Here is a 26,319-nt window from a genome sequence, read left to right as displayed (position 1 = left end):
TGTGCCACTGGATTTTTTTTTTTTTTTTGCCAGTCCTTGGGCTTGAACTCAGGGCCTGGGCACTGTCCCTGCGCTTCTTTTGCTCAAGGCTAGCACTCGACCACTTGAGCCACAGTGCCACTTCTGGCCTTTTCTGTTTATGTGGTGCTGAGGAATCGAGCCCAGGGCTTCATGCATGCTAGGCAAGCACTCTACCACGAAGCCACATTCCTAGCTCTGGCTCTGTCTTTTATGGTAATCATTTTCTTTCTCTCTTCTTTTCTTGGGGAGAGCCATACTGGAGTTTGAACCCAGGGCCTTGCATCTGCGACACAGGTGCTCACCTGCGCATGCTCCAGTCTAGTGTTAATTCTCTGCTATTTCAGAAGATACTTCAGTCTTCCTCCCTGTATTTCCTCATAGCTGAGATTACAGTGATGAACCACCAAATGCAACTTGCTGACATAGGATCTCACTTTTTGCCTAGGCTGGCTTTTCAACCTCAATCCTAATTTCCACCTATTGAGTAGCTAGGATGACAGGTATGTGCCAGTCCTAGTTTTTCTTACATTTTGTAGTTTGACCACCCATATAGGGGTTTTCATTTATGCAACAATATATCTGTCACCTGTCTAGCTTCTCTCACTCAAGAGGGTCCATGTAGAAGTTGACCTCCTGGCTATGTGTATCAGCAATTCATTTTTCACTACCGCCTATTATTCCATTGAATGAATACATTTTGTGGCATCACAATGTATCTCAATATTCTCAATGGGTGTAAATTTCCACAGTTTACATTTGGGACTGTTATGAACGCTCTTTCCTGATGTGTATCTTCAAATACACTCAGTAACCCTCCAGATACTTTTCCCCCTTGTAACATCAAGAGGTTGCAACAAGGCATTTTTAAGTTGCTGGTCTAAGATGGCCGAACCAAAACACTGTGGACCTTCTGCCTCTGAAACTCATTCAGCTGGAAAGCACCTAGGTGCTGTTGGGGGGCTATCACGGGGGTGGGGGGCTGCCTTTCCTATGACCGTTACTTTGAACTCTGCCCCCACCTGTTAATCATTAACTGCCCCTCAAGAAGCCTATGCTGCTAAAGGTTTCCCCAGTTAATCAGTCACAGCCGCCCCCCTGTTTGGGCTGGGCACAGGGCTGCATCCCTCCATTCCAAAGCCCCCGCGATGCTCCGGGCCCCGCGAGCCCTCTGCGCCCAGGCCGGGCCCTCGGCCCAGGACTGGCAGGCCCTGCGCTTCGATGGTGGAGCCTTCCATCTGAAGAGCACTGCGGAGCTGGCGCGGGCCTTGCTGGTGCTGCGGCTCTGTGCCTGGCCCCCTCTGGTCACCCATGGGCTGGCGGTGAGTGGTGACCCCAGAAGGGACAGGTCCCCGCCATCCCCGGGGACCACGCTCCCCTGCAAGGCCCAGCCTGGGGAATGCATGGGCCTCGCGCCGAGCCTTCCTCCCCGGTCCCCAGCTCCAGGCCTGGGCTCAGCGGCTGCTGGGGTCCCGGCTGTCGGGCGCCCTGCTGAGGACGTCCATCTACGGGCAGTTTGTGGCGGGGGAGTCGGTGGAGGAGGTGCGGGGCTGCGTGCGGCAGCTGCGGGCCCTGGGCATCCGCTCCCTGCTGGCGGTGCCCACCGAGGAGGAGCCGGACTCGGCTGCCAAGACTGGGTGAGTGGGGGGGGGGGGGGGGCGTGGGATGAGGGCAGGGTGGCCGAAGGGGTTCACAGGCTCCGGACCCTGACTTCTGCTGACTGGGCAGCGAGACCTGGTACGAGGCCAACCTCCACGCCATGCTCCGGTGCGTGGACCTGTCCCGAGGCCCGGGGGACGGCGCCCCGCCCGGGCTCATGCAGCTCAAGGTGACGGCGCTCGCCAGCCCCCGGCTCTGCGTAAGGGACTTGGGGGGTACAGGGGACCGCCACCCCCCATCTCCCCACAGTTGTCACCCCCCCCCCCCCACACACACACACTCTCATTTCAGACGGAGCTAACCTCGCAGATCAGGGGGCCGGGAGCCTGTTCCGAGCTGAGCCCCCAGAGGCTGGCCGAAGCCATGGACTCTGGGCGGGTAAGGGCTGCAACAAGGCAGCTATGCGGGGCTGGCTGTGTGCCAATCCTTAGACCAATGGGTGCTCTCTCTCTCCCCCCACTTCTTCCCCCCCTTCTCTCTCTTCTCTCCCTCTCCCTCTTAGACACGTCTCACTGTGTAGCCCCTGCTGACCTCAAACCTGCAATCCTCCTGCCTCAGCCTGCTGAGGGCTGGGTTACCACAGTCTGCTTGTTATTTCTTTTTTTCCTTTTTTGTACCAGTCCTGGGGCCTGGACTCAGGGCCTGAGCACTGTCCTTCAGTGTGTTTTGCTCAGTGCTAGTGCCACTGGGGCCACGGCTCCACTCGTGGCTTTTCACTGGTGGGTTGGTGAGAAACATCTCACAGGCTTTCCTGCCCCCCCCCCCCCGACTTGGAATGACATTCCCCAGGTCTCAGCCTCCCACGTAGCTAGGGTGACAAGCATGAGCCACCGGCGCCCGGCTTGCTTGCTACTTTTTTTTTTTTTTTTGAACTTCAAATCATTTCTAACCTAAGCTGAAGCATAGGTTGTAGAAGAGCCCAGAAGTGTTGACACCCCCCATCTCCTCTGCTGTCCCCACCTAGAACCTCCAGGTCTCCTCCCTCAATGCTGAGCAAAACCAGCACCTCCAGGCCTCCCTAAGCCGCCTGCACCGGGTAGCCCAGGTAAGATGGGAACCCAGGCCTCAACCCCTTCCCTGCCCTCCCCCCCCCTGCCCTGAGGAGGGGGGTGACCACAGTTTGTCCCCCTCAGCATGCCCGGGCTCAGCATGTGAGACTCCTGGTGGATGCTGAATATACCTTCATCAACCCTGCACTGTGCCTGCTCGTGTCCACCCTGGCCCTGCGCTATAACAGGCCCCAGGAAGGCGGGCCCTGGGTGTGGAACACTTACCAGGCCTATCTGAAGGTGAACAGGTCGCCCTAGTGGGCTGGAGAAGGGGAAAGAAACCTAGCACCTGGATCCAGCAGAACCTGTTCTCCACCCCCCTCCCCCATGCACAACAGGACACTCACGTGCGGCTGGCACAGGACGCTGAGGCCGCACACAAGGCAGGTCTGGCCTTTGGTGTGAAGCTCGTGCGAGGGGCATATCTGGAGAAGGAGAGAGCTGTGGCTCAGCTCCAAGGGACCGAAGCTCCCACTCAGCCCGACTATGAGGCCACCAGTCGGAGGTAGGACCTGGCCCCTGGCCAGGCTGGACTTGTGTGGGACAGGCCTCCCTGAGGAGGGAGAGGGGGAGGGGGGCTCCTGTCCCACAAGGCTTGCTGAACTCGGCCCCTCCCCTCAGCTACAGCCGCTGTCTGGAACTGATGCTGGGCCAGGTGGCCCTCCGAGGCCCTGCCTGTCACCTCATGGTGGCTTCCCACAACGAAGAGTCCATCCACCAGGCCACTAAGCGGTATGAGGGGGGGGCCCCGGTCTCCATGAGGAGCCCCTCCCTTCACCCCCAGAGCTCACAGGCCAGGGAGGGGCAGGGGCAGGCGTGCAGGGCGTGATAGTCATCTCTATGGAACTCCTGCTGTGCCTGTGGGCACCAGTTGGAAGAAGCATTGTCCATTGTTTGCTGGGGTGTTGGGATGTCTGGGGGGCCCCAGGGAGTGGTCAGGACCCACTGGCGCGAGGGAGGAGCAATATTCAGATGTTCATTAGAGGGATTCCTTACCATTCAGTTTGGAAATGTAAGCATTTCTCCAGTATCCATGGAAGATTGGATCCAGGACCAGCCCCCTCATCTCCATGGAAACCAGGATCCATGGTTACCAATATCCTTGGATGCTCTGGTAGAAAGTGACGCAGTGTTTGCATATCATCTATGCCCACCTTCCCATAGTCTTCAGATCTTTTCTAGATAACATAATACCCTACAATGTCAATGCTTATAAGTACAGCATTATATAAATACGGATAGAAATAATATAATACTATCCTCCTCCTCTTCTACTTCTCCTCTCCTTCTCCTTCTTCTTTTTGTGCCAGTCCTAGGCCTTGAACTCAGGGCATAGGTGCTGTCTCTGGGCTTCTTTACTCAAGGCTGGTGCTCTACCACTTGAGCCACACTTCCATTTGTGCTTTTTTGGTGATTCATAAGAGATGAGAGTCTCATGGACTTTACTGCCCAGGCTGGTTTCAAACCTTGGTCTTCAGAGCTCAGCCTCCTGAGTAGCTAGGATGCCAAGCGTGAGCTGTCAATGCTTAGTTTAGCCTCTATGTGGGCTAATGAAGTGGCCTTTTCTGTAGCATGTGGCAGCTGGGCATTCCTGTGGATGGGCCTGTCTGTTTTGGACAACTTCTGGGCATGTGTGACCACGTCTCCCTGGCACTGGGTATGTGGATTATCAACCTTCCCCACCCCACCCCCCATACCTTATCCCAAATCTCGGGTCCCATTTCCTCTGGGCCAGAATCCCTTCTGCTCCTCCCATTCTGGGAGCCTGAATGCGGCTCCTCTGAGGGACCCTTCTAGACAGGTCAAGATCTCAATATCTCAGCCCCTGTGGGGCTGTGCTCAGTGTCTGCTGTCTCTGGTTTTTGTTTTGTTTTGCCAGTCCTAGGGCTTGAACTCAGGGCCTGGGCACTGTCCCTGAGTCTCTTTGTGCTCAAGGCTAGAACTCTACCATATGGGCCACAGCACCACTTCTGGCTTTTTCTGTTTACATGGTCCTGAGGAATCGAACCCAGGGCTTCTGCCACTAAGCCATTCCCAGCTCCAGTCTTGTAGATTTTTCTGCCCAGGATGGCTTTGAGGCTCAAGATCTCAACCTCCTGAGGATTCCTTTTCTCCAATTCACCTAGCTTGCCAAATTCTCAGGAGGTGCCTGGGGGTGCCTTTGCCCCAGGTCTGACCCCATCCCTATGCCCCCCGCCCCCAGGGCAGGCTGGATATGCAGTGTATAAGTCCATCCCATACGGCAGCCTGGAGGAGGTGATCCCCTACCTGATCCGCCGGGCCCAGGAGAACCGGAGTGTGCTGTGGGGAGCTCGGAGGGAGCAGGCGCTGCTCAGCCAAGAACTGTGGCGGAGGCTACGAGGGGGAGGCCGAAGGGCACCCCGTTAGCACTGTGGGGTCACATGGTCAATAAAGGTCCACAGTCACTGCCCAGGTTGCTCTCCTGCCCCGAGGCTGCCTCCTTGGGGAAGGATTCCTCTTTGTACCCTCCCTGGGACTGGAACTCAGGGCCCTGGGCGCTGTCCCTGAACCTACCACTTGCGCCACACCTCCACTTCCAGCTTTTGGGTGGCTCACTGGAGATAAGAATCTCACGCACTTTCCTGCCTGAGGCTGGCTTCAAACCTCAGCCCTCAGGTCTCAGCCTCCCGGGTAGCTGGGATGACAGGCCTGCTCCGACAGTGCCCAGCTCAGGCAGGTGCTCTCCCGCCTGAGCCACGGCTCCCGCCCTGGGGGAGCCCAGTGAGCGCGATGGGCGGAGGGAAGGAGAGCATCCCACAGGACCTTCAGGTCTGGGGCTCAAAGCAGAGCCTGAGGCCAGTGGGGAGGAGCTTCGGAGTCCTGGTCTGCAGATAGGAACGGAGGAACAAGCACAGAACAGCCCAGAGCTGTGGACATAGCTGCAGGTCTGGAACCTGACGGGGGTAGGGGCGGTGAGGCTACTGCGCAGGCGTGGCAGGCGGGCGGGCGCTGGTGCGCGTGTGAAGGTCACGTGGCAGTCACGTGCCGACCACTGTGGAGCCAAACGGTAGGTGCCGGCCTAGAACTTTTTCGAGCCCTCAGCTTTTCGCCAGTTGCCTTTTCCCAGTCACAGACCTTGTCCCATCCTGGAAGCCCCACCCCCAACCCTAAGACCTCGGCCTTCCAGTAGACAGTTCCAGCCACAGGCCCTGCCCCCAGAGCTGCCTACACCCCCAGCCCCCAGGCCCCGCCCCCAGAGCCACCTCCCCACCCCGCCCCAGGCCGTGCCCCCCTGGTCCTTCCCCAACCCATAGGCCCCGCCCACAGTCATGCCTCCCCCCAGGCCCCGCCCACAGAGCAACTTCTCCCCGCCCTCCAGGCCCGCCTCCCAGGCCCCACCCCCAGAGCCACCTCCCCACCCTGCCCCATGCCCCGCCCGCCCGCAGGGTCCTTCCCCAACCCACAGGCCCCGCCCACAGTCATGCTTTCCCCAGCCCCAGGCCCCGCCCCCACAGATCCACATCCACGCCCCCAGGCTCCACCCCCAGAGCCACCTCTCACAACCTGCAGGCCACTCCTGCATGCCCCGCCTCCCACAGCCTAGGCCCCGCCCTCAGAACCACCTCCCCCAGCGTTGGCCCCTTGTCCCCTGCTGAGGGTATAACTTGCTCTGGAAGCCTTTTCACCCTCCTTGCCTGCCCTGCCCAGACCCCCTCAGCCCCTAGGTTTCCTTCAATCCCCTTCAGCCGTCTCCCGTTGACCCCTGACCTTCTGGCCTAGAACTTTCCCTCCGTGTCCTAAGCCTACTTCTGTTCCCATCCAGATGCCCCCTTCCCTCAAGACCCAGTTGAACCCCCTTCCCACCTGCACTGCTCGTCCCCTCCGCCAGCTGGGGACCGAACTGCCCCTGCCCCTGCCCCTAGGTCCTCCCGCGCTCATGCGGGCCTCTAGCTGACCCCCACCCCGGAGCTAAGGCGGCAGCCCGCCGGGCCCTCAGACTTCCCTGTGGAGCAGGGCTCCATGCGCGATCCAGATGCCCAGGTGAGCCGGCTGCATCGCCTGGCTGTGGCCAGATACCCAAGCTGGGGCCTGGCCAGGCTCCTGCCAAGAGGTGAGGGCCAGCTGTGGGGGAGGAACCAAGGGGCAGCCCCACTCAGCCTGTCCCAGGCACCTCACCGTGTGCCAGGCTCTGTGGTCTCAGCTGGAGACTGAAGGAGGGAGATCTGGGCTCTGGGTGCTTAGAGGAGACCTCCTGGACAGGAATGCTTCCCAGATGGAGTGATACTGCGTTTGTCTTACACTAGGAGAGCCAAGCGTGCAGAAAGTGAGGATGGGAGCTTGCTTAGAGGCAGTGTGTGAAAATCTTGGTAAAAGGCTTGAGCTTGCTCTTCTCCGTGGACTTCCTGGAGGACTGGGGTTCCAGGACACTGAGAAGGCATGGCGCCTGTGGGTCAAGGGGCCCCTAGTCAAGGAGGGATTGTAGACACTAGGAATTTGGCAAGTGTTTCCCTAAAGGCCCCTCCAAGCTCCTCCTCAGGAGGACGCAGCCAGCCTAAAGCCTGGCCACCTGTCAGTTGCCCAGGTGGATGGAGAGAACTCCCAGGGGCAGACAGCACTGTTTCTCTCGGCACTGCTGGGCCGCTGCTCCGCTGTGCGGCTCCTGCTGGCCTTTGGTGCCAACCCCAACCAGTGAGTAGACAGACCCTGGGGCCCCCATTCTCCTAGCGCCAACCCCCCCCTCCAGCCCCTAAAGTAACCCTGCCCTATGAGCTAATTCCTCACCACCTAGCCACTCTTTCCATTTTCTGGGCGCCTCCCAGGCTCACTGCCAGCCTCTTATCCTCCAACACCCCATTCATGCCCGAAGCCAGTGGCTCACGCCTGTCATCCTAGCTGAGAGGACCAAAGCTGAGAGCTGAGGATCAAGGTTCAAAGCCAGACCAGAGTAAAGTCAATGAAACTTTTGCCAGCACAAAGCTAGAAGTGGAGGTGTGGTTCAAGGGGGAGAGTGCCAACCTTGAGAGGAAAAGCCAAGCAAAAGCATGAGGTCCTGAGTTCAAGCTCTAGTACTGGCACTGAGAACAACAAAACAAAAAACCCTTTCAGCCCGGTGCCAGTGGCTCATGCCTATAATCCTAGCTACTTAGTCTGAGAGCTGAGGATTGAAGCTCAAAGGCAGGAAAAAATCCAGAAGACGCTTTTCTTTTTTTCTTGCTGGTCCTGGGGCTTGAACTCAGGGCCTGAGCACTGCCCCTGAGCTTCTTTTGCTCAAGGCTAGCACTCTGCCACTTGAGCCACAGCACCACCTCTGGCTTTTTCTGTTTCTGTGGTACTGAGGAATTGAACCCAGGGCTTCAAGCATGCTAGGGAAGCACTCTACCACTAGGCCACATTCCTAGTTCCCTCCATGAGACTCTTATCTCTAATGAACTACCGTAAAGCCAGAAGTGGAGCTATGGCTCAAGTGGTAGAGTGCTAGCCCTGAGTTCAAACTCCAGGACTACTGGCACACACACACACACACACAGAGGCACACACACATGCACACCCACAATCCCATTCATCCTCATGGGCCCCCCATCCTGATACTTCATGCTAACAGAACTCCCCCATTCCCCAGAGCCCCACCCTGTTGCTTTGTGTTCCTGTTCTGATCTCTCCTAATCCGCTCCCACCTCTCGGGCCATGTTTCTTCCGCCCCAGCCGCTGTGTGGATGGCAGCACCCCGGTGCATGCGGGCGCCTTCTCTGGTCGCAGCGCAGTGATGCTGTGCCTGCTGCAGGCAGGGGGCGACCTGCGGCTGCACGACCGGCAGGGTCGCACGCCTCAAGACTGGGCTGAGCAGGGTGGTGCGAAGCGGAGCTGGGAGGTGAGCAGAGACCTGAGGTTCTAGGGGGCCTTGGAGCTGGCGCCTGCACCCAGCTTCACCCACAACCCCCCCTCCCCAGGTGCTGGAGCTGTTGGAGCTGTGCCGAGACCACATGGCAGCTCTGGTGCAGGGCAGGGCGCTGACGTCTGGCACAGTTCTGGGCAGGCTGCCGGCAGGCTCCAGGCGTGGCCTGTGTGGCACCCTGTGCTCCCTGCGGGGGTTTCAGGCAGACAGGTAACAGCCCGCACCCTGGGGCCCGCCTGCCTCCCACCACTCCAGCGTATTCACAGCGCCCGTTACCCCAGGACACCGAGGCCAGGACACAGTGGCAGAGCCCCTCAAGCCTCAGTCTTGGGGTATGGCCAGGTAAAGTAGAAAAGGTTTGGGGGAGCAGGGGCCACCTGTCTTTGTTGGTGCCTCATGGCCTTGCTCCCCACCCCCAGATGAGCAGCCTGCGCCCCCTGGCACTCGCCATGGGCATCCCTCTGGTGGACCCCCAGGAGCTGCTGCCATCCCAGGCTGAGCCGGACTGCACCTACGAGAGCAGCTCCCGCACCCTCATGACCAAGTGAGACTCCACCTGTGCCCTCGCGGAGCGCCACGCCCGCTGCCCCCCCCCCAACCTGTCCTCTCCCCCTGCGCCTTCCCCAGCCTCCTCTGGAGGGGCCACCCTATGACCGTGCGGCAGCTGAAGCCCCCCGAAACCCAACCCGATGTGCTGCTGGCTGACCTCCAGTGCTGCAGGTACCCTGGCCTCTGCGGCGCAGCCTCCTCCAGCTGCCAGGGTGGCATTTAGGGTCTACCTCTGGGCCAGCCGGGTGGGAGTGGTTCCCCTTCCCACTGGCAAAGTGGGGGGCAGTTCTGTGCTGGGGAGGGAGGGGTGCCCTGGGCCGGTGAGTGGTCTGCTCTGTTCCCCCCCCACCCCCGCCAGCGCCCTGCACCACCCCAGCCTGCTGCTGCTGCTGGCGCTGGGCCTCTCGGCCGACCTGTCAGGGCTGTGCCTCCTCTTTGAGCCCGTGGGCCTGGGCTCCCTCTACGTTATGTTGCACCAGCCGAGACCACATGAGCAGAGCTGCCCGCGTGGGCCAGGCATGCCGCCCGCGCCCCTGCTGCTGCAGGTGCTGGAGGCCCTGCTGTTCCTGCAGGCCCGCCGCTGGGCCCACGGTGGCCTCAGCTCCCATGCCGTGCAGCTGGTGCGGCCGGGCCTGGCCAAGGTGGGCGGCCTGGAGCATGGGCGCCCGCTGCACCCATCCTGGCTGCACCTCAGGTGAGAGCCTGCCCGCCTCTGCCCCCCACCCCATGGCCCTCCAGCAGCCCCTCCCCCCCAGCTCACTCAGCGTCTTGGGCTCAGTGGGCCCCAGCATGGCTACCTTCCCAGAGGCCCAGGGCCGGGGCCGCCCCCACCTCCTGAACTGTACCCATGGCTGCCCCTCGAGCTCATCTGTAGTGACGTGCCAGCCGCCACCTCCGACCTCTACAGCTTCTGCCTTCTGGCCCAGGAGGTCTTCACTGGTCAGTGAGTACCCCTGCCCCCTGCTCCTGCCCCAGAGGACCCCCCCCCCCAAGAGGTGCAGGGCCCCGATACTGCTTCCTCACAGGACAGCTGCCCTGGGCTGGGCGAGCGGGTCTGGAGGTGAAGGCTAAACTGGAGGCTGGCAAGAGCCCAGACCTGGACCCCCTGGTGCCGGTCCCCTACCAGGCCCTGGTGCAGGCGGGGCTGGGCCTCAGGCCTGCCGACCGCTGGGGCAGCCTGCAGAGCACCCGCTACCTGCTGCGCAAGGCCATGGCCCAGGTACAGGCAGGCCAGCAGGAGGGGGGCTGTCACGGGGGCCCCCGGCGTGGCCTGTGTCCCCACGCCCAGCCTCCTTCCCACAGGACGTAGCCCCTGAGGTCAGCTCCCCTGCGACGTGGACACTGTCCCCTGGACCTCCACGCTGCCCAGCAGGTGTGGGGGGCAAGGACATGTGACGCGGGGTGCTGGGCACCGCCGAGCTGGGCCTGCCCATACTCATGGGACGAATTCACCTCCCCAGAGACCCTGTACGTGAAGACTGCGCCCAGAGCCGGGCTTGTGCCCAGAGGCCTTGCCCCATCCCAGGTAGGAACCAGGGGAAGGATCTGGAGGCCTGCAGAGGGGAGGGTGCACCTTGGCACCCCATGCTCACTCCACCATTGCTCTCTGCAGGCGCCGGACACCTCTGAGTCCCCAGGTCACAGTGGGGTCCTGGGGGGTGCAGACGGGGACTCAGGCAGCAGCCTGACTCTAAGCAGCAGTTCCAGCCTCAGCACCAGCTTTCACACAGACTCCAGCCAGGACCCTGCAGCCAGCATCGGTCCAGCTGTGTGGTCACCCCGGTGCCCGCGGCCACCCATGGCTCCCGACCCCCTCAGGGACTCTCCACTGCTTCCTGCCTCGCTGACCTGTGTACCTGACCACCCCTGCCCCCCCCCCCCAGGCCCTGCCCTGCCCTGTGGGCCTTACGCTGCCACCCTGTGGGGATGCCAGGCCCTGTGCAACAGTCAGGATGCGAGCCCTGCGGGGGCTGCTGCACCCCCAGGGCTGATGCCCTGGCCCCCCAGCACCGTGAGCCCGCCCTGCCTGCTGACCCTCAGGGAGGCTGTCCACACCCACCCCAGGGAGGGGTCCTGGGCCCCAGCCTCCCCCGCCGGGGCCCTGGGTGCCCACTCCAACCTCTCCCTCCTGCAGGCACCCAGCACTGAGCCAGAGGAGGACGCCCCTCTTCAGCCTGCACAAGTGAGTGGGGGGGCCCTGGTGGGGACCCCAGGGCTGTCCCTCATCCCTGGGGTATGCCCAGTTCTCCTTGGCCTCCAATCTCCAGGAGGAGACCCTGATGGCACTACACTGCGGATGCCATGCGCGAGACCAGCCGGGCCTCGGCGCCACCCCTGGCCCAGCTTCCTAGGGCACCCAGGATATTGTCCTTGGAGCCTTCCAGAAGGGCACGAGCCCCTCCCCCATTCCTGCCTCCAATGAAAGCCACAAAGCCACCCTCTGTCTGCTTCCTTCTTCACGGATTTGAACCCTGGCAGCCATGTTTCCACCATTTTATTCATTAGTGGGCTCAGATGGTTTAGTGGGGCACATGGGGAAAGGTGGGAAGCTCCCAGCCCTGTGCACAGGTCAGGACAGGCCGGGGGCTTCTGGAAAGAGAGGACTGGGTGTCAGCCTAGCCTCTCAGATTTGTGCGAGGGCCCCCAGGAGGGGGGGGGGTAGGGGCGTGCTCTGCAGCCCAGCACTGGAGGAAGGGGTTATGACTTTAGGTTAGAGACCCACATCAGAAACGAGTTACAAAGTTAGAAAGTTGGGGTACAGCTGGGAGCTTAGAAAATACAAAACAAGGGACTGGGTTGGGCCAGGGTAAAGGAAAGGGAGGGGAGGAGAAGGGAGGAGTCCGCAGTCCTAGCTCAGCAGTAGCTTCGAGTCTGGCCCTCTGACTGGAGGGACCAGCTGGGAGTGGGGTAAGGGGGTGGGGGGCCAGCCCCCTCCCCTCTCTGCCCCCCATTCCTATACAAAGACCCTCGGTGGTGCTCGCCTCCCCTCCCATAGGGGGGTGGGGCTGCCCTGTAGAGCAGGAGAGGTTCGGGGGGGCCCCAGGGCCCAGGGACCCTGTGAGGGGTGCGGGGACCCCAGGGCACCCGCTGTTTCTGGGGGAGGCGGGGGGCTGGGAGCCCAGGGTCTGACCGGCTTCGGGGGTGAGTGGGAGGGGAAGAGGAGCAGGAAGAGTCGGGGGAAGGACCCCTGGGCCCTGGAGCTAGGTTGACATAGAGGGGCTCGGGCCGGTTGAGGCGCCGGGCAGGGTGCTGGGGGGCTGAGTGGCCGAGATGGTCAGGGGGAAAGCAGGAAGGGGATGGTGGGTAGTTGAGCAGAAAGTCAGGGGACCTGTGGAGGGGGGGTGACTGGCCCAGCATGCCATAGGAGGCATTGAGCCTGTCTGGGGGCATGGATCGAAAGGGGCTCCAGCACCGGTAGGGGGACCCCTCACTTGCACCCCCTATCTCATAGTACAGGTTTTCTCCCCTGTCAAGTGGTGTCGGGGGGCCAAGGGAGTTCCTCCAGGCAGGGGCTGGGGAGCTGGGCTGGAAGGATGGGGGACCCAGAGGATACAGGCTTGGTTTGGGGACCCCAAAGAAGGGTGGCAGGCACTCCCGAGGGGGTGAGGAGAAGAAGCCGGCAGCTGAGCCCTGCGAGGGGATGGAACAAGGGGACTGGGCCGAGGCCTCAGGGGAGTCTCTGTAGGCCCCACCTGCCCGGGGCGGGGTGCTAACCTGGGCAGGGCCTCTGAGGCCCCTCCGGGCCGTGGCCAGGGGCCGCAGGCTCCTCACCAGGCTCCCATCGCTTTGTTGTCTGGGTAGGTAGGATGAGGGTCCTGGGGCCCATGCCCCCAGGTGGGCCAGGGAGTGCGGGGCTAACCCACTTCCTGGGGTCCCCACGGGCTCCCCGCCTACCTCAAGGGACAGTGAGCGGCGGAACGGGGAGCGGGGAGCAGGTGGGGTGCCCCCGCGCTCCTGCTGACTCTGCTGCTCAGCTACCTGCAGAGCCCGCTCAGCCAGGGCCAGGGCCATGAGTCGAGCTGGGTTCTTGGGGGGCGGGGGTGGGGCTCCTCCAGGGCGCAGGAGGGCCAGGGGTGGGGGCAGTAATGGTGACTCCATTCCGGGTCCTACAGAAAAGGAAAAGGACGAGAGTGAGAGTGGCAGGGCAGGCCTGGGGCTGGGGGTCAGGACTCACTTTGCCGGGGGCCTGGGCTAGGGGTGGGTGGGGGTGTGGGGTGGGGGTCAGGACTCACCGTGCTGGGCCTGAGCTCCCCGGGACGCTGGCAGTGCCACCTTGCTGCCCACTTCCTGTTGGCAGGTGTCACTCAGCAGCAGGGGGACCATGTGGGGATGCAAGCCTGGGCCGGGGCTGAGAGCTGGCGTTGGGGAGACTGAAGCAGGGGCCCCCCCGGCCCCCAGCAGTTCCAGGACAGCAGGTGGCACGGAGACAGCCAGGGGCTCAGAGATGTCCAGGGCCGTGGGGGAAGCGGAATTGGCGGGCCCGTGGGGTGAGAGGGTCTGGGGGGCTGGTCGTGGTGGGAAGGCAGAGGCCGGGGCTGGGGGGGCTGGACTGGCAGGAGGTGCAGGGTCCCCCGGGGTAGGGCTGCTGCAGCGAAAGGTAAGGGGATCAAAGTCCAGGCCCCGGAGCCCCTCCAGGCAGCGGGGTGGGCTGAAGTCCAGTTCATCCCCATCATCTAACCAAGCTGAGGTGCGATGGGAGGGGGACCCAGAGAGGGGCCCCAGGCCGGCAGCGGAGGACTCCGAGGAGGAGGACGACGACGAGGTGGACGAGGAAGAGGAGGAGGAGGACAGGCTCTCGCAGGAGCCAGCAGGTGCTGGGCCCACCGGAAAAGCATCGCTGCTGGAATGGGGTCGCCGCAGCCTGTGGAGCCTCTGAAGGCCTAGAAAGGGGGGAGGCAGAGAGAGGTCCAGCCTGACACACTGCACCCCAGTGACACCGGAGCCCTGCTCCACAGAAGGGCCAGGAAATGGCGAGAGGCCCAGTCCCAGAGGGCCATGGACGCTGAGAATCAGAAAAGGCAGAGCCAACTCATGGAGAGAAGGCAGTGTCACAAAATGTCACAAAAGAGACACCTTGCAAGAAGAGAACTGGAGGCTCCCCTCTGTCATCCTAGCTACTCAGGAGGCTGAGATCTGAGGATCCTGATTCAAAGCCATGGCAGGCAGGAAAGTCCGTGAGACTCTGATCTCCAATGAACCACCAGAAAACCAGAAGTGGAACTGTGGCTCAAAGGGGTAGAGCACCAGCCTTGAGGGGGAAAAGCTCAGGGACAGCGCCTAGGCCCTGAGTTCAAGCCCCATGACAAAAAAAAGACACCTTGCAAAGACTTCCCAAAGCACGCAGGGCTGAGCAATGTCTACACATATACTTGTTCATGGTAACACATGCTTAGAAAGAGAATGGTGGCCATTCAATGAGAGGAGGTCTCTGCTGGGGGTAGCAAGTGCAAGAAGCTCAGGTAAGGTAGTTTGCCTAGGGAGTTTGAGTGCTTCCGCTCCCCCCACCCCCAAGAGAGATAAATACACAAGACTTTGGAAGGGCCAAGTATGAGTACAGTGTGTAGTGGATCACCACTTGCATTTAAAATCCAGATTAAAAAAAAACTAAGTCGGGGCTGGGGATATAGCCTAGTGGCAAGAGTGCCTGCCTCGGATACACGAGGCCCTAGGTTCGATTCCCCAGCACCACGTATACAGAAAACGGCCAGAAGGGGCGCTATGGCTCAAGTGGCGGAGTGCTAGCCTTGAGCGGGAAGAAGCCAGGGACAGTGCTCAGGCCCTGAGTCCAAGGCCCAGGACTGGCCCCCCCAAAAAAACAAAAACAAAAACTAAGTCCCCAAGACACCTCTCCCTTCCTATCTGAAATAATATTTAAAGGCTATACTTAAAGCTGGGCGCTGGTGGCTCACGCTTGTCATCCTAGCTGCTCAGGAGGATCGCAGCTGGAAGCCAACCTGGGCAGGAAATTCTGTGAGACTCTTTTCTCTCATGAAGCACCAGAAAAATGGAAGTGGAGCAGTGGCTCAAAGTGGTAAAGCACTAGTCTCATCCTCAGGACAGTGCTCAGGCCCTGAGTTCAAGCCCCAGGACCAGAAAAAAAAAAAAAGCAAAAGTAGGACCGGGTCCCTCCTGGGTGTGCTTACCAGCCCCGCTGGCCTGCGATGATAGGGATTCCTCGCTCTTGGCAGATCTCAGGGTGACCGTGTCGGGGTGGGTGCCTGGAGGAAAAGGGGCTGGAGGTAGGAGGGCGGGCCACGGAGCCCTCCCACCACACAGACCCCACGGCCTCTGACCTGAAGGCTGTGGTGGGGCTCTGGTGCCCCCGAGCCAGGGCAGGGGCTTCTTTCGGGGGACACTGGGGCCCCGGCCCAGAGCAAAGAACGTCTTCCAGCTGCTGCCTCCTGGCTTCCGCTGTTTCTCTCCCCTCTCCCTCTTCCGCCTGGGGTTTGGGTTGGAAATGGGAGGTGGAGCCTGGGGCTCAGGGCCTCGGCCCCCTCCCTCCCGCCCTTCCTCCCCCCTCCCAGCATCCCCGCTCACCTTTCCACGGGGGAAGCCTGCATCTTGGGGGCTGCGGGCTCGGTGGGTGTTCCCAGGCGGCCCTGGGTGCGAGCCTGGGCTTCCTCCAGGGTCAGCAGGCGGGTGGAGGGGCCGCTCCCGGCCAGGGACTTGGGCCTGGGGAGGAGGCAGCGACCTGGGAGGCGGGGAGGGGACAGCCATCAGCATGGCGGGCCACATGGGGCCACGGGCAAAGCCAAGCACCATAGCCCAAGCCCCGGCCCCGCAGCGTGCCCACCCGGGCTGGCAAGGCAGGGGGCCGGGGCGGATCAGGCGGGGGGGTGGGGGGCAGCAGGCAGGTGAGGAGGGGGAGGCAGAACGAGCCGATGAAGAGGCAGCTCCCAGCAGCCAGCAGGGCGGTGGCTCTGGTCAGTTACCTCGGGCCCGAGGCCCCTCCGACGAGCCGAGTCCGGCCTGGGCTGGGGTCCCCGGCGGGGCAGGGAGTCTGGGCGGGGCGGGGGCGGGGTCAAGTCTGGGGACCTCCCACTGCCTCCCCGGTGGACCCAGGGCCCCCAGCGCCCCGGGGATCTACAAAGGGAGGAGGAAGAGCGTTGTCCGGGCTCAGAGAGGGCGTCCTGAGCGAGGAGCTGAAATGAGAAGGAGGGGCGCGGGGAGGGAGGGGCCGGGGCGGGGTCCTCAGGGGCTGAGAAGGGGTCCGGCTTCAGTGGCGTGGCGCGGGGTGGGGCCGGCAGCCCCCCTGCCCGCCCGCGGCAGCCCTGACTGACACCCAGGGACGGAGCCAGGGCGGGTGGAGCGCGTACCTGCGGGGTCCAGGCCGGCCGAGGTGAAGGTGTCGCTGAACAGAACCTCCACGTGGGTCAGCAGGAACTCCACCACCACCGACTGCACGCGCACCTCCCGGAAGGCCGCCGCGCCGCCCAGCCCCACCGACTCCAGCTCCATGGACCTGCGGCACAGGGCAGAGGGCAGAGCCGCCCACTGCTCAGCCGGGGCCACGCAGCGTGGGGCGGCTACTGCGGATGATGGCCAACACCCCGGCCCTTCCCAAAGCCCTCACGTCTACAACGGGGCCTTCAGCTTTCCCCCAAACCTGCCTCCCCCCACTTCTCTTAATGCCAATCACCACGGCTGTCCTTGACCTTGCTCTCTCCCCCATACCCTGTCATTCCAACTATAAAATCTTTTTCAATCATGACGGGACCAATGGTTCACTCCTGTAATCCCCGCTGCCTAAGAGGCTGACATTGCTGGGCACTGGTGGCTCATACCTGTAATCTTAGCTACTCAGGAGGCTGAAATCTGAGGATCGAAGTTCAAAGCCAGCCTGGGCAGAAAAGTCCCCATATAACCCCCAATAAACCACTCAAAAACCAGAAACGGGCTGTGGTTCAAGTGGTAGAGCACCAGCCTTGAGTATAAAGAGGGTCAGGGATAGAACCCAGGCCCCGAACAATATCAAAAGAAGAGTCCGAGATCTAAGGATCACAGTTTGAAGCCAGCCTCAGGCAGGAAAGTCCATGAGACTCTTATCACCAATGTACCAACAAAAGCCAGAAATAGAACTGTGGCTCAAGTGGTAGAGCACCAGCCTTGAGCAGAAAAAGTGAAGCAATAGCACCCAGACCCCTGAGTTCAGGCCCCAGTACATAAAAAAAGAAGAGAAAAAGCAAGATGGGAACGGTGGGCAGGCTCCAGGGTGGCTGGGGAGTTATTAGAGGCCCACCTCCTGAGGGAGGGCGCAAGGAGCAGGCTCACCTTAACAAGTTGGGGGCCCAGACGATGGCCAGGTTGCGGGCATGCATGCTGGTGTTGGCGCTGTGTCTCGCCATGCGGGCTAGGTGCCTCAGCAGGTACTCCAGGGTCCTGGGGGTGGGGACAGAGGGCGACAGCTGAGTCTCAGCTCCTCAAGACCCCACGCCAGCCCTCCCTAGCCCTCCTGCCTTACCTGTAGTGGGGCGGGGGGAGCTGCTGGATGACATCGTGGACTCGCACTAGGCGTTCCTCCTCCCCGGGCACCGACATGGCCTCCTGAGGGGGGAGGTGGGCATGAGGGGGCGGGCCAGGCACAGGGACACCCTCCATGCTTCCGGTGCCCTCACTCACACTGAACTTCCCGTACAGCTGGTAGGTGAGCAGGGGGTTAGGCAGCTCCCGGAAGTAGAGCTTGCAGAGGGAGGACACGCTGTGGATGTCCTGCAGGAAGGCCGGCCCAGAGAGCTCAGGGATCCTCTCACTGTCAAACTCGTGCCTGGGATGGCCCGGTGAGAAGGAGGCCTCCGGTCAGCCGGGCTCACTGGCTACATCCCCTCTCACGCAGCAGCTGGATCTAGCTTAGTCCCCAGGCCCTGAGTGACTATATCAGGAAGGATCTTACCAACTTGTCTGCCCTTCCAGCAGCCCTGTGTGTCCCATTTTATTTTATTGTAAAGTGATATACAGAGGGGTTAAGGAAATGAGTACATTTCTTGTCAAACAGTGTTACTTTCTTTATGTGCTCTGTAACCAAGGCCTTTGGATGCCAGTGTTCTGTGCTCTAACCATCAAGCCAGATCATTCTTTTGGCTGTGTGTGTGTTGTGTGTGTGTGTGTGTGTGTGTGTGTGTATGTATGTATGTATGCTAGTCCTGGGGCTTGAACTCAGGGCCTTAGCACTGTCCCTGAGCTTTTGTTGTTCAAGGCTAGTGCTCTACTGCTTGAGCTACAGCTCCACTTGTGATTTTTTTTAAATTTATTTATTGATTAAACACAAATTTTTTGACAAGGTGTTGTGCAAAAAGGGTACAGTTACATAGTAGGGCAGTGTGTACATTTCTTGTGATATCTTACACCCTGCACTTCTGATTTTTTTGGTAATTAATTGGAGATAAGGGTTTCACAGGCTTCCCTGCTTGGGCTGACTTTGAATTGTGACCCTTAGATCTTAGCTCTTGCATATCTAGGATTTACAAGTGAGAGCCACTGACCCCTGGCCCTTCTTTTGGTTTTAAGTAGTTACTGCAAATGTAGCTCAGACCTCACCATGCCTCTGCACCCCACTCCAGTGGTCCCCACAGCGGCTTCATTCCAGGTCTCGCCACCCTGCCCGCCTCCTTGGATCTGGTTAGCCCTGTCTTTGCCCCATCCCTTCACACCTCCAGTGTATCCTGCCTGCTCTGAACCCTTCCACCAGCCAGAGCCAAGTGGTAAATGATCACAAAGGCCTGCTCTCACTTCCCTGTGAACTTAACAGCATCATGGCTGCGGCAGCCCCAGCCCAGCTCTTCTTCCCTCTACTGGGCATGCTTGTCCAGGGCTATCACCCACACAACTTGCTCCTCACCTCACCCCTCCCTCCACGAGGCCCTCCTTCCTGCTTGATGACCCCCTTATTTCCTCAACCCACTTTGCTCCATAGCCTGGGTCAAGAGGAAACAATTGACCAGGAAATGATCGTCTCCTCATTTGTCTCTAGCAGGTGGGCCCAATGCGGGCAGGGCTGCGTCTTTAGCGCCTAGGACAGTGCTGGGCATGAGGCCGGTGCTCGGGGAAGGTGATCCTTCGGTTTGGGTGCTCAGCATCCTCTCACCGTCTAGCGGAAGCCCCCTCTGACCCAGCTCTGGTCCACCCCTAGCTCTGTCTCTCTGGCTCCAGAGTCTTGTTGTGGGTGGGAGGTGGGGAGGGGGACCCTTACCGCAGCCTCTGGATGTTGGAGGACACACCCGAGAGCCGGTATATTCCATCCACCACCCCATGGGCCTCGATGAACTCAGAGCAACAACGCAGCACCTGGGGCACTGGGAGAAAGCGGCAGGTCAGGCTAGGGTGCATCACCTCCCAGACGGCAGCATGGGGAGGAGGGAGCCCAGGTCTCACCATCTTGGCCAGAGTTGCTAAGGTGCTCTCCCAAGTCACAACCGAATACCCTCTGCCGCAGGATTCCCCGCTGCCGCAGGCGTTGGCGGGAAGGGCGGGAGCGCATGAAGGTGCGGAGGAGGCCAGCCAGCTTCCCGCGCGGCCGGGGCACTGCTGCAGGGGGGGGAAAGGCAGGCCACCTGGGGTCAACACAGCTGCAACAGCCCTAGGCCCGGTGCCATAGGGGCAGACGCCGGAGCACTCGCCTCCATTACCTGAGGTCAGAGCGGAGACGCCCTGCGGAGCTGCAATGCCGCCCAGGGGACCATCGGCATCTGTGGGAGTGGGAGTGTGGGGGGGGTCAGTGGGTAGAAAGGACGGGGAGGAGGGCCCACCTGGGCATGCACTTACCTGTCTTGAGGCCAGGGCCCGGCCGCTCTGTGAACAGTTCCACACACTCGCTGGGGAAGAAACCCACCTGAGGAAGAACCAAGAGTCAGTGGCTGCCACTATGGCAGGCATAGCGCCCGCCCCTGCCCCGACCCCCGACGTGCACCCCCAACTAAGCCGGGCGTACCTGGAAGCCTCGCTTCCCCCGCCACCAGCTCCGATCCTCTGTGGGTGGCATGTCGATCACCGAGACAATGTCTCCCACCTAGGGGGGAAGGAAGGGGTGAGGAGGGATGGGGAGAATGGGGGGCCAGCTGGAGCCTACACCCCACTCCCTAGACTCACCTCAAAAGATAGCTCATCTGGTGCCTGGGCCGTGTACCGCTTGACCACATGGGCCGCAGCCACGGCAGGGACATTGAGTGAGGCCTCCTCGCTGAGGAGCAGACGCCGGCCATGGTTGTCCAGCTGAGACAGAGGCAGGCATAGCATGAAGGGGTCAGGGGTTAACACAGGCAGACCACGCCCACCACTACCTCAAACCCCCCTCCTACCATGTCCACTTCTCCCATTCCCCTAAGATCTACCCAGAGCAGACACTACATCTCACTTATCTAAAACCCCTCTGGTGCACTGGCACCCGTGGCTCACGCCTGTCATCCTAGCTACTCAGGAGGCTGAGATCTGAGGATAAAGTTCGAAGTCAGCTGGGACAGGAAAGACTATGAGACTCTTTATCTCCACTAAACTACATGGGGGAAAAAGCCAGGAGTGGATCTGTGGCCCAAGTGGTAGAGCACTAGCCTTGAGTAAAAAGCTAAGGGACAGTACTCAGACTCTGAGTTTATGCCCCAGGATAGCAAAAATATACATCAATAAAACCACTTTGGTATAATACCCTCTTAGATGGATGTTCTGAGTGACACACCAATCTTTCTAACAGGTAGACCCTTAAATCTCCACCCCTCAACATCTTGCATACACACTTGCATACACACACAGACACACACTCCCTCATAGACTTGTGCCCACACAGACACTAAAATACCAAGGCCTCTCCCACACTCTCCTTTCTTTCCTGTGCCCACACACTCTCCAAGCTGATCCCTGCACTGCAGAGCTGCCTTTCTCCAGGCTAAGCCCCAGCCCCGAGGCCTGGCCCACCTCCATCCAGGTGAGCACCGGGCCGCAGTTGAGGTTACTGTCCACCAGTCCTGACAGGGTCTCCAGGTACTGCAGCAGCAGTGGCACCAGCATCTGGGGACAGGTAGTGAGCAAAGGCTCATATGAGGGCATGCCAAGGGCTGCCGTCTGCCCTTCCACAGGGCCCCAAACCATGTGTGAACAGACCTGTGGGCATCGGGATGAGGCTCTGGACTGCACTAGTCCTGCTGTGCTGCCCTCCCACGGAATGCCTCGGGCACCCCCTCCATGGTCCCCAAACTAAAGGAGTCTCCAGAACTGTCCTGTTAGCACTCAAACCCAGGATCCTACAGTAGGGGACAGGTTAGCCCACATTGGTCTCTAAATAGTTCTTTATGGCCTGATCTTGAGGCTCTACATAGGGCTGCTGAGAAACTGAGGCTGAGTCAACACGCTAGTTACCTGGGCGGCCCTGGAGCCCTCAGGGGGTGGGGGAAGCTCTGGGAGGCAGGAAAACCTCCGGTCAAATATGCAGCGATGGAGGTGGGCATCCAGGGAGCGGAAGTCATCATAACTACGGAGAACCGGCCAGGAACGGCCCTGTGGAGACCATGAGGGGGGGCGGGGGCGGGGAACAGGTCCTGTTACATTGAGCTCTGAGGACTTGTGGGGGGGCCAGTCCCTCAGGCTAGATGAATGGCAGGAGTGGCCTCACCTGACAGGTCACCTGCACCCCAAACACCAGTTCATTCTCTCCAGAGAGGCCGGGGCCTTCCCGCTCTGGAGACAACAGGAGCTGCAGAGGGAAATCAAGATCCAGGTCAGAACCTCATTTCTGTCACCATCTTGGTCTCTCCAGGTTGGTACTATCTAGGGAGCCATGTGTACCCCCTCCTGTGGCTCCCCAAGGACAGGACCTGCTGATGTCTTACTCAGAGTACAAAGCAGCAGCCGTCTAATAAAAAGTCACTGTTGGGCTGGGAGTGTGGCTTAGTGGTAGAGTGCTTGCCTAGCATGCATGAAGCCCTGGGTTCGATTCCTCAGTACCACATACACACAGAAAAAGCCGGAAGTGGCGCTGTGGCTCAAGTGGCAGAGTGCTAGCCTTGAGCAAAAAGAAGCCAGAGACAGTGCTCAGGCCCTGAGTTCAAGCCCCAGGACTGGCAAAAAAAAAAAAAAAAGAATCGTTGTTGATGCCAGACCCTGGTGGCTCACACCTGTCATCCTAGCTACTCAGGAGGCTGAGATCTGAGGATAAAGTTAGAAGCTGGCCTGGTTAGGAAAATCCATGAGAGTCTTATCTCCAATGAACAATCCAAAAAGTTGGAAGTGATGCTGTGGCTCAAGTGGTAGAGTGCCAGCCTTGAGCAGAAAAGCTCAGGACATCACCCAGGTCCTGAGTTCAATCCCTAGTAATGGCACGCATGTGTGCACACATCATTGCAGAATGAGTAAGGCAAAGGAATGAAGGAGCATCTGGCCCCAGCAGCTCCTGTTAGTGACACAGAGCGCTCAGCCGTAGGGACAGGCTTTGGGGTAAAGCAGCTAAGAGGGGTTCAGGACTGGGAGGTTCTCACCCACCCACCTGGGTGCAAAGCCCCCTACCTGAATGTGGCCAAAATCCACGTTCTCGTAGTGGAAGTGGGCACAGTCAGCCAGCCGAGGGAAGGGACCTCGAGGAGCAGAAAGCCTGGGAGACAGGTGACACATGACAGGGGTTCTCTCATGGGGAGACTCCCTCTTTCCTGAGCTAAGCCTTTCCATCCCGGCCCTCCTCACCTCTTCCCAGGCTTCCCCTTCACACTGGGCCCCCCAGTGGGGGCCGCGGGTTGCACGGAGCCCTCGGCTGAGCCATCCAGGCTGTCTGTGCTGCGGGCCTGTGAAGCAGAGAGAAGACTCAGAGGGCCTGGAGATGGAGAGCAGAGAGGATGGAGCACTGTCATCTGCCAGCCTGGGCCTATAGGCCTGCTTGATCCACACACAGGCCAGGCTGGAGGAAGAGGGCAGGTCAGGGGAAGGAAGGCTGGGCTACAGACAAGCCTGCTTCTTCTTGTGTGGTCTGCAGTGGAGGGCTGGAGCAGGGACCCAGGGTGATCAGGCAAGAGGAGAAAGGGCATGTGGGTCCCCTCTCTTCCCTATGGAAAACCCTGCATCCCAAATAGCAACTATTACAGCTCTGCAGGATGTAGTCACCTCCTGCCACTGTCTGGACAATCACAGCCCACACATCTCCTCCTCCTCCTCCACTCAGCTTCTCCCCTCCCTCAGCTTCCTCACAAGTGCCAGAATCATTTTCTTTTTTTTTCTTTTTTTGGCCAGTCCTAGGCCGTGAACTCAGGGCCTGAGCACTGTCCCTGGCTGCTTTTTTGCTCAAGGCTAGCACTCCACCACTTGAGCCACAGTGCCCCTTCTGGCCATTTTCTGCATATGTGGTGCTGAGGAATTGAACCCAGGGCCTCATGTATACGAGGCAAGCACTCTTGCCACTAGGCCATATTCCCAGCCCCACCAGAATCATTTTTTCTTTTTTTTCAAGATGAAACAGGCATTTACTGTAGTCATAATCAGGATCATTTTCACAAAGCACAAATGTGGCCCTGTCTGACTACAGATCCTGGGCCTTGAATGACTCTCTGTTGTCTTCAAGATGAAATGAGAATTCTGTACTGATGTTCAGACTTCTCTGAGTTGCCCTTAGTTTACCTCTCCAGGCCCCTCTCTTCCCCCATTTCGAGCTCTTCCACTTCTTAGAGTCCTGGGAAAAGTGTCATCTTCCCATGTCTTTCTACATCTGCTCAAAGGCTACTCCTCAGTTTGGAACCCTTGTCTCCTACCTACCCTGTCCTTAGGTTCTCTCCTCATCTCCGGGTCTCAGCTCTCATGGGTGTTTTAGAAAGCCCTCCCAGTGCCTTTAGATTGTCCCCAGCTTCTCTTCTGGATTCCTCCAATCTCCAGAGGTCTCCCATCCCAGGCTCCCCAATTCTGCCTGAGCGTGCCCCACACACCCTCCAGCACTGGGAAATGACACTGTCTGCTGACAAACCCAATCTGTCCCATTGAACTCTTACCTCCCCAGAAGCAGGGCATGAGGTTTGGGACACCCTGCCCCTCCCACACCCCCTGCCAAGAGCAGAGCTAGGCACAAACTTGAGGCTCTTCACATAGAAGATTGTCCTGGATTCTTTGCTGGGTCCCCAATGCCCAGCCAGTGCCAGCTCTGTCGCCCAGCAGGGGTTGGATAAAAATGTGATGAATAAATTTAACCAGCAGCCAGATGGGGATTTGCTACACTGGGCTTCTCCCTCCTCCATGTCCCTGCAACCCCAAGTTCATCCCTGGGTCTCACCCTCGAAGTCTGTCCCCTGCCAGCCCATGCAGCTCCCCAAGGCGGGATGGGATCTGACCGTCTCTGTGCCTGCAGCATGGGGCCTGCACAGAGGAGGTCTCAGTGGATGTCTGCTGAGCGAGGGAAGGAGGGAATAAATGGATGAATGAGCAGGAACAGCATGGTGGGGGGCAGGGGGAGCTGAGATGGTGGAGAAGGGAGAGGACAAGAAGGCAGAGGGGACCCCTGGGGATGAAGCCAGAGGTACAACAGCGCTGGCTTCCTGGGTGGGGTAAGGAAGGGGAGGAGTAGCTGGAGGGTGGGGGGGGGGAGCGAGATGGGGAGGGCTGGGTGAGAGGAGGGAGAGAAGAAAAGGGTCAGGTCGAGGATGGAGGCGTGGGGAGGGTGGGGCTGCTGGGCCCAGGGCGGCAAGGATGCCCAGCGAGCAGGGCGCCGGGATGGGATGGAGGCAGGGGGTCGGGAGGGAAGCCCCCCGGGGATGCGCGGGGCTTGCCTGGACCGGCCCTTTCTTCTCAAGCCACTGTCACCCGGGTTCGGGGCGTGGAGGGTGGGGGGGTGGGCGGGGAGGGGGGGAGGATGCGCGCCGAGGGCGTCGGGGTGAGGGCTTGGGCCCCGGGTCGGAGGAGGGAGCGCGGGCGACCCGGGATGAAGCGGCGCGGGCCGGGGAGCTCGGGCGGAGCCGCGGGACGGGGGCGCGCAGGGCGGGGCGGACGCGCGCGGACAGACACACACGCGGATGGACCGACAGACTTGACGGCCGCGCGGGCCCTGCCTCACCACCATGGTCGCGATGGCCTTTCTCAGGTTCCGACTGCGCTCGACCCCTCGTTATTCGCCTTCCCCTCCGCCGCCATGGCGACACAAAGGGGAGGGCGCGAGCCGCGCGCGGGCGGCTGCAGGCCCCGCCCCTAACGGCCTCCCCGGGCTCCGGCGCGCGCCCCACGGGCGCGGGGAGGGGAAGGGCGGGAGGAGAGGGAGGGAGCACGCGGCGACGCTTCTCATTGGCCGAACCCAAGGCCTTAGGGGAAGGCCACGCCCACCCCGGTGGCTTCTCAGTGACTCCGTGTGGGGCTCCACCGCCTGGCACTGTTTCCCTCCGGCCCGCCCCCTGAAGTTTGACAGCGCCACGCCCACGAGTGCTTCTCATTGGTCCTCTCCCTCCTGGACACGCCCCCTGGCTCTTCACGCCGGGCGGCTGACACTTGTTACCCTCAGCCTCTCCTGTCTGCTCGCCGAGGACCACTCCTCCGACGCTCTTGATTCTCTGCCCCTCGAGCAGCCTGTCAGTCCTGCCTCCGATCCCACCCACCCTACACAATCGAGGGCCTGCCCTCGCTCCTTTTTCCCCCTCTCCACGCACAACCTGCTCCCCGGCCCGCTGTATACAGTTGCAGACTCTCTGCGACATGGCCTCCCTCTACCCTCGGGCCATTTTCCTTGTCTCCTCTTCTACCGGTAATATATTACAGGCTGGACTCCAGCTTTGACTCTATTTTTCCTGCCTGAAATTATGCCTCCCATAAACCCCCAATCCCAATCTTTCTTACAATGGATTGAGCCATGCCCTGGAAACACTCCAAGAGATACTGACATTGGTCATGTCATCTAGGGCCCTAACTTCAGATGGCCTGGCTTTAATCTCCTGATTACTTTTTTTTTTTTTTGCCAGTCCTGGGCCTTGAACTCAGGGCCCGAGCACTGTCCCTGGCTTCATTTTGCTCAAGGCTAGCAGCTAGCACTCTGCCACTTGAGCCACAGCACCACTTCTAGCCATTTTTCATATATGTGGGGCTGGGGAATCGAACCCAGTGCTTCATGTATACGAGTCAAGCACTCTTGCCTCTAGGCTATATTCCCAGCCCGATTACTCTTAAAAACAAAACAAAACAAAAAAACTGATCACAAAAAACTAGGCATCCGTGCCTCACACTTGTAATCCTACATACTCAGGAGATCTGAGGATC

General features: G+C 60.2%; 3 protein-coding genes across 8 annotated transcripts; 2 read left to right on the top strand and 1 right to left on the bottom strand.

The window, feature by feature from the left end:
* The first annotated feature begins 1,102 nt into the window (after positions 1–1,102).
* Prodh2 (proline dehydrogenase 2) lies at positions 1,103–14,772 on the top strand. 4 transcript variants are annotated; one of them, XM_048368803.1, is made up of 11 exons: positions 1,105–1,340; positions 1,459–1,655; positions 1,747–1,846; positions 1,969–2,055; positions 2,642–2,722; positions 2,811–2,966; positions 3,065–3,231; positions 3,348–3,458; positions 4,298–4,383; positions 4,930–5,151; positions 14,742–14,772. In XM_048368803.1, exons 1-10 carry the CDS (start codon positions 1,167–1,169, stop codon positions 5,112–5,114), a joined length of 1,344 nt encoding a protein of 447 aa, XP_048224760.1. In that variant the 5' UTR covers positions 1,105–1,166; the 3' UTR covers positions 5,115–5,151; positions 14,742–14,772. The 4 variants fall into 4 exon arrangements, with proteins under 4 accessions (XP_048224761.1, XP_048224762.1, XP_048224760.1 ...); XM_048368802.1 differs by having other exon boundaries at positions 1,747–1,876; XM_048368804.1 differs by lacking the exons at positions 4,298–4,383; positions 4,930–5,151; positions 14,742–14,772 and adding an exon at positions 3,755–3,997 and having other exon boundaries at positions 1,103–1,340; positions 1,747–1,876.
* On the top strand, positions 5,478–10,597 carry LOC125338929 (inactive serine/threonine-protein kinase TEX14-like). Its single transcript, XM_048329964.1, has 12 exons — positions 5,478–5,516; positions 6,639–6,728; positions 7,225–7,376; positions 8,391–8,556; positions 8,636–8,790; positions 8,862–8,922; positions 9,000–9,124; positions 9,208–9,300; positions 9,488–9,823; positions 9,911–10,068; positions 10,155–10,348; positions 10,432–10,597. The coding sequence occupies exons 1-12, from the start codon at positions 5,478–5,480 to the stop codon at positions 10,522–10,524; spliced, it is 1,662 nt and encodes a 553-aa protein (XP_048185921.1). The 3' UTR covers positions 10,525–10,597.
* On the bottom strand, positions 11,207–25,208 carry Arhgap33 (Rho GTPase activating protein 33). Of its 3 annotated transcripts, XM_048368796.1 has the most exons (22): positions 25,133–25,205; positions 24,356–24,465; positions 22,789–22,886; positions 22,615–22,699; positions 21,725–21,805; positions 21,472–21,609; positions 21,031–21,123; positions 20,212–20,334; positions 20,054–20,131; positions 19,888–19,954; positions 19,752–19,811; positions 19,498–19,650; positions 19,316–19,418; positions 17,749–17,893; positions 17,591–17,673; positions 17,401–17,508; positions 16,446–16,591; positions 15,667–15,820; positions 15,423–15,568; positions 15,273–15,347; positions 13,362–14,009; positions 11,207–13,235 (listed from the first exon to the last, which is right to left on the bottom strand). In XM_048368796.1, the coding sequence occupies exons 2-22, from the start codon at positions 24,431–24,433 to the stop codon at positions 11,983–11,985; spliced, it is 3,915 nt and encodes a 1,304-aa protein (XP_048224753.1). In that variant the 5' UTR covers positions 24,434–24,465; positions 25,133–25,205; the 3' UTR covers positions 11,207–11,982. The 3 variants fall into 3 exon arrangements, with proteins under 3 accessions (XP_048224753.1, XP_048224754.1, XP_048224751.1); XM_048368797.1 differs by lacking the exon at positions 24,356–24,465 and having other exon boundaries at positions 25,133–25,208; XM_048368794.1 differs by lacking the exons at positions 24,356–24,465; positions 25,133–25,205 and having other exon boundaries at positions 22,789–23,151.
* Positions 25,209–26,319: the final 1,111 nt, after the last annotated feature.

This window comes from Perognathus longimembris, chromosome 20, assembly GCF_023159225.1.
Source record: "Perognathus longimembris pacificus isolate PPM17 chromosome 20, ASM2315922v1, whole genome shotgun sequence".
Taxonomy (NCBI): domain Eukaryota; kingdom Metazoa; phylum Chordata; class Mammalia; order Rodentia; family Heteromyidae; genus Perognathus; species Perognathus longimembris.
This window is presented reverse-complemented; position numbering and strand designations above follow the sequence as displayed.